Below are 6,972 nucleotides of genomic sequence, written 5' to 3'. Positions count from 1 at the left end.
GCTGCTGATTGGACAATAATATTAAGACCTTTATACAGTCTATGATTAAGACTTAGATCGGCAAAATAAACTCTTTTTTCCCCCTCTTTTTTCGTGTGGCTGAAGGAGGGCAGTGCACTCGCCCAGTATGGGCCAGACGCCCCTGGTCACAGGACATACCGAACCGAGAGGGTTACATACTTAACTGAACGTCCTGTACCGAACACCTGTCTAATGTGTCTTTCTGCTTGCCGAGACCATCTTTAAGGTTAAACAATAAGGATAGTTACACCAAACACCAGTATGATCTGACCGTTGTGTTTCCTCCGAAGAGAGTTTGGAGGTCATGGTTGAAGGCAGACCTCTGCTGCCGGGTCATACTGCCCTGCAGTGTGGTGTACTGCTGCTCCAGAGCCCAAGAAGAGTTCAAGGACAGCAGAGAGGCCAATGAGGCATCCAGGGAGGCATCAGGAACCAGGCCTGCATGGCTGGAGAGTTATGGGTTGGACTGATATGATAAAATGTTCATAACATTACACATTACTCAGCTGCTTCACAACCACTTTTGACCACAAAACAATTTTTGCATTTAATCAGGTTTTTGGATCAGTTGACCCACCACCCACAAAACTGGGGTTACGTCAGGGTTATGTTTTTGCTTAAGAGATTGTAAGACACTACCAGGGATAGGTGTTAAGTTTGCTGCCTCTTTGCATACCTGGCGGTGTCATACAGACAGTCTATATCTTTGGAGAAGTACTGCAGTGTATTCCCATCTCAGCGTCCAAAGTGACTAAAATTACCCGCACAGAAACTGGTGTGAAATTGAAAAAACACAGCAAATTTGCTGTCGCTGACCATTCAGCAGGAGGGCACAACAGCAATATGTGCTCAACCTTCAGTCACTGGGTACAAAGTCTAGACACACGCAGGTAGGGTGGCCAAATCCCAACAGACCAAATGTGGGACAAAGAGTATGTTTGTGTTACTAATGCTAATGAATATAATGTCTATCAATCTAATTTAAGCTTGTGCTAAACTAAGCTCACTGTAACATATTTGCATACAGACATGAGAGTGATATTGATATTATCATCTAACGTTTGTCCAAAAAGAAAATAATTCTATAGAATTCTAAACCAGAACCAGAACCAAATATATCAGTTTCCCAGTAGGTTTTCCAACCTGAACATCGAAAGTGATCATTAGGTGTGTGCCAGCAATGTCTAAAGGGAAAATGGTTTCAGTTTCAGAAACTGAGCCAAGCACTGAATTTATTTTGAAATACTTGAAATATGAAGAGGTGCTTTCAAAACACTATATGTTTAGTAAAATGTCTCTCGCTTTTGTGAGGAACAAGAAAGGCATCAGTACAGACTGCGACTGCAAAAAAATATTGCAATGCTCCAGTCTGTCAGTCTTTCAATAAACACTCCAGCATTTTGCTGGCGGTCAGATATAGATTTTGCGGAGTGTTCACATGCAGCATTTAACAGAAGACACCAGGCAATGCAAAGCATTTGGTAAGTTACAGATATTTTACATGAATACATAGCAACTGTACTAAAAGAAAACTGTTTGAATTAACTTAAGTATTTCCACAAGATCAAATGGCTTTCTTTCAGCATTAAGAAAATTTTAATTTAGTTAATTAAGTAAATTCAAAGAATAACTTTTGAGTGTAATTACATTTAAAGAGTACCACAAACAACACCAGGGTGGAATAAAAGCCAAAATTCAGATGTCGAAATGATTTGTTCTTGTTGGATCAACATGGTTTGATTTTATTCATCAAAATTTTCTCTGAATGATGTCCAGCACATGTGAGCCAATCATTTAATTACCATGAACACAATGGATTAATTTAATATTAACAAAATTCTAGTTTGCTTATCAAACACATTTCCTGGTTGTTGTTTTTGAGTGTGTATATTGACATTGATCCCAGGGAATGCCCCATGTGTCAAATACAAGCAAAACATTGAGCAAACATGGCAGATCCTTGCATTTTAAAAGTGTACAGTAATAACAGTCATAAAAGAAAGAAAATTACCAAGTGAAAAAGTATTGATTTATGATATTATACAATCTGACTAGATCATCTTTAAAATTTTGATCATTTGTCATACATAAGTCTCTACTTCATACACAGTTCTAAAAAAAGCCCGGATTTCATTGCAGAAATGGCCAGGGTTACCAACTCGATCAAATCAATTGTCCCTAAGCCTGAGGCCATTCTGTCCACCAAACTTCAGGAAATCTATTTTTCAGTGTTTCCTGCTGACATACAGAGAGACGAACATGGGTGAAAACATAACCATCTTCGCAGAGGCGATAAAACCTCCCTTGTTATATCTGTATCCGACACATCGGGACACGTAATGTAATATGTATTACATCAAAACACATCAACCTGTATGAAACTACGTACATCAAAATGATAGCCCTGTTCTGTGTGTGTGTGTGCGTGTAAATCTGTGGATATGAGGATATATTTTGAGCAGGCTACTGTTGCCGTATTGAAATGTACGTACACATAAAATGTCTTCTGTATAAATACATATTGTGAAAAGTATTTCATTTAAAATACACATTTTAAAGTTAGTTAGCCCTACTTTAAAAAACAGTAAGACATAAGATGCTCACTGAGCTAAAGTGTGTGATGCCCCATGTTTATAAACTGTAGACCTATAGCTAACATTTGGCTGGATTTTGTATAGTCCTACTAATGCTAGTAGTAATATTCATATGCTATATGTACACAGAGAGTCACAGAGGGCTGTTTCACCAAAAAAAGACAGTGAGTTAAACAAGAATTCCAGTTATCCTGGCTGAGTTTAGCGGTGACTTGGTTTCACTAAAGCAGCGGCACATACAGTAAGTCCCCATGGAGATTTATTCTGTGCAGCTAGCCGGGTCCAGACAAGTTGGTGTACTTGGCACTTCAAAAAGGTTTTGTGACTTCAAAAATCAATGTCATTAATTTAACACACAGAGAAATCCAAACATAGTTCTAAATTAAATTCATAAAGCAATCAAACAAATTTCCTGAGTAACATATTAACCTCCACTGCCCACTTTAAGGGAAATTAAGGACAAGTAACTCCTTGAGAAAAATGGTTAGTAGCCTAAATATTTATTTTTAGGCTATTTTTCAGTTCAGCCAGTCCGCAGTCTGTGTTTGCTTTTTTTTTTATACATAAAATGCTTTAATTAAGCTTACATTATATAAAGTATATTTAATGGATCTTCTTCATTTCAAGATCAGTAAATCTGTGATTGACGTTTATGGTCTATATCAGGAAATCTGTGCTTTTTCCTTGTTGAAGAAACCGGCAAATGTGCATTTATCCAAATTACGTAAACCTAGATTCACCTGGCTGCACTAACTACATCTCCTCAGTCTGGCTTAGCCTTTGTGAAACCTATTAAGCCAGGATGCACTGACTATAGGCTAGGTCACACAGGCCTCGTTTTAATCCTGGATTTCTTAATTCTGCTTTTGTGAAACAGCCTCCTGTAATTATTCATCCTGTACATACTGGTTGTGAATGTAACAGAACCTTAATTAGTATCAGTGGTAACACCTGTGTTTACCCTACTAATTAATGTTAAAATGGGTGTTGTGAAAAAGGTCTATTAATGTTATTAACTAGTGTTTGACAAGTCAAAATGGCTGCTGTGCTTTAAAGGCACAATCTATGGTCCAAAATTAATTACAGGGTAGCCCTACCACCAAAATTCAAAATGGAAAATCAAGTTAATTCACAGGTATAGTAACAGTAGTAAAAACTAATAGTAAAAGCCAAGAAAGTTGGAAAGACGCTATGGGTTGGAGGCTTAAAGGTAGCTGATTGTTGAGTCTTATTCCCAGTGTTGATATTTGACAACTTGGTAATGAGACTCAACCATCAACTATCTTTCTCAGCTCTGATTGGTTGTTTTTTTTGTTCAGGCTCAGTGGATTCTTGCAAATACCATTAAAAGCACTAGGAGGAACCTGATTTTTTCACTGATTATCTGTCTTAACCTCGTGACATTTAAAGAGCCTGACCACAGAACAGAGCCACAGGTGGAAGGTAAAAAGCCAAAATTGCAGAGCTGTCGAAGCATGACTTTGTTTCCTTGCTTGGAATCAACTATGCGTTGATCTCCTTCATTCATCCAAAATTTCTCTCTGAATGATGTCCCACGCACATGTGAGCCAATCCATTCTACGGGACTTGACCGCATGAACACAATGGATTAATCTAATATGTAACACCCAACATTCCTCACGCTTTGACTTACAAGATCAACGTTCCTGGTGTTGTTTCTTGGGAGTCGCTGTATATTGACATTTGAGTCCCCAGGGAATGCCCCACGTGTGTCACCAATAACAAGCAAAACATGGAGCCGAAAACATGCCAGGATCCCTGCATTTCAAAAGCGTGTACAAGTAATAACAGTTCATAAAAGAAATGAAAACTAGTCACCAAGTGCAAAAAGTACTCGATTCATGATGATTACTACAATCCTGCACTAGGATTCATCTTTAAAATTTTGATGCATTTTAAGGTTGTCATACTGATTTGCAAATCAGAGTTCTCTACTTCATACACAGCTTCTACAAATAAAGCGCCCGATTCTATTGCCAGAAATGGGCCGGGTTACCAACTCGATCACACTCAGGGATTTGCTCCGATAAGGCCCTGAGCCATTCTGCTCCAACCAATAACGTTCAGGACAATCTATTTTTAGCTGCTTTCCTGTCTGACATACAGGAGAAGAACATGCGGTGTGAAAAACCGCACTAACCATCTTCGCAGAGGCGATAAAACCTTCCCCTTTCTTAATCTCGTATCCGACACATCGGGCAAAAAAACCGCCGTGAGTGCCTCAAGGTAGTGGTGGATTACATTCCAAAACACCATCAACCGTGCTATGCCTAAACCTTAGGTCACATCAAATCATGATACGCCCCTGTTCCTGTGTGTGTCGGTGGTGCTAAGTCTGGTGACTCGATCAGCCGAGGATAATTTTCGGACGCAGGCTGAGCTCGTCATCGCCCGTATTGACAGTATGCGTACCTTGTACCACAAAAATGTCCTGTCTGTATTAGGGGGGGCAGCAGTACCAGTATTGTCGAAACATACTCTGTCATTGTGAAAGAGACTCACCACATTTTAAGCCTTAGCTTGCACGCCTACTTTACACAAACAGAGTAACGAGCATCTCAAGCAGCCTCACTGCAGCCTAAATGTGTGTGCCCCATGGCCTCTTCCACGTTAGCTGTCCGTGAGAGCACCGTGCTGAGAGGGGGCATAGCTAACATATTGTGCTGGAGTTTCTGTTATTAGTCCTACTAATGCTCGAGTAGTGCGGAAAAGTTGATTCATATCGCCTCTATATGCACACACGAAGAGTCACAGAGGGCGTGTTTTCACCAAAAACCAAGACAGTGGATTTACACACAAACATTAGTCATCCTGGCTGCAGTTTCTAGCGGTGACGTGGCTTCTCCACTAAAGCAGCGGCACCCCGGACTACAGTAGAGCTCCCCAATGGAGATCGTCGCTATTCTGCTGCCAGCTAGCCCGCGGTCCCAGACCAGTGGTACTGGCACTCTCCAAAAACGGGTTTCTGTGACTTCAACAACATCGAACTGCATAACTGTCTACACACACAGAGAATCCCAAACAGTAGTTCTAAATTAAATTCATAAAGCCCAGCAAACAGAATTTTCGCCTGCAGTCAACAGTCATTAACTCCACTGCCCAGCCTTAAGGGCAAGATTACAGGGACAGCAGTAACTTCCTCTTGAAAAGCAATGCGTTAGTAGCCTGTAAGATATTCTAGTTTAGGCCTATTTCTTCGGAGTTCAGCCAGTCCGCCCAGTCTGCCTTTATGCTTTTTGGTGGTTATGACACTAAACATGCTTCTTAGTAAGTGTCGAAGGCCCGTGTACCGGATCGGCCCGCCGGGTAGCTATAACACGCTAGGGGCTACTTAGGATGATGCTTCTTCTCATTTCCACAGATCAGGTAAATCTGGGGATTCAGGTTTCGATGTGCCGGGGGGCGCTGTCACTAATCAGGAAATCTGTGCTGCCTCTTTGCTTGGTTGGAAGGAAACGGGCAAATGCTGCATTCACCCACTAATCCACCACATTACGCTAACCATAGATTCACTGGCCTCGCACTAACGCAGCATCTGGCCGAGCGGTTAGGCCTTTGTCGAAACCCCGTATTAGAGCCCGGATGCAGGCGATATACGCGCGCCCTAGCGCGCACACACGCCTCGTTCTTAAATCTGGAGTTTCCTTCAATTCTGCTTTTGTGACGAACAGTCCCTCCCTGTACATTCGAGTTGCATGCGCGTGTACGCAGTACTGGTCCCGGTGAATCGTAGACAGAACCGTTATTGAGGCTCGACGTCGCAGCGTTGGGGTCACGCAGGCTGGCTGTCGCGCGGTCGGTCTACGCCCTGGAGCCTAATTACATGTGGTGAGAATGGGGCCGGGTTTGTGAAAAAGGTCCGCATTAACTGTTATGTCAACTAGTGTGGTTGACAAGTCGAAATGGCCTGCTGTGCTTTAAAGAGGCAGGCAATCTGATGGCTCGCAAAACAATTACAGGGCTAGCGCCCTCACCCACCAAAATTCGCAACAATGGAAGCAAGTCAGATTAATTCACAGGTAATAGTCAACAGTAGTAAAAACTAATAGTAAAAGCCAAGAAAGTTGGAAAGACGCTATGGGGTTGGAGGCTTAGAAGGGTAGGCTGACTTGCTTGAGTCTCATTCCCAGTGTTTGATATTTGACAACTTGGGTTTATGAGAATCCAACACTGCAACTATCTCTTCCTCAGCTGCTGAGTTGGTTTGTTTTTCTTTGTTCAGGCTCAGTGATTGTTCATGGCGCAATACCATTAAAAGCACGTAGGACGAACTGATTTTTCTTCACTGAAGTTATCCTGTCTCCCAGTCTCTTACTTCCAGATCATAGGTGACAAG

General features: G+C 41.6%; 1 protein-coding gene across 1 annotated transcript in view; it reads right to left on the bottom strand.

Annotated features, from left to right (window-relative positions):
• Positions 1 to 6,972, bottom strand: part of LOC118323035 — a gene marked incomplete at its 5' end in the record, with an annotated part of 15,749 nt that overhangs the window by 4,404 nt on the left and 4,373 nt on the right. Inside the window, one exon of the mRNA XM_035654952.1 lies at positions 293 to 467. Within this exon, the coding sequence (XP_035510845.1) occupies positions 293 to 467 (175 nt within the window). The remainder of the gene's footprint in view (positions 1 to 292; positions 468 to 6,972) is intronic.

Source organism: Morone saxatilis, unplaced genomic scaffold (assembly GCF_004916995.1).
Source record: "Morone saxatilis isolate NCDOM2014 unplaced genomic scaffold, NCSU_SB_2.0 Contig14, whole genome shotgun sequence".
NCBI lineage: Eukaryota > Metazoa > Chordata > Actinopteri > Moronidae > Morone > Morone saxatilis.
This window is presented reverse-complemented; position numbering and strand designations above follow the sequence as displayed.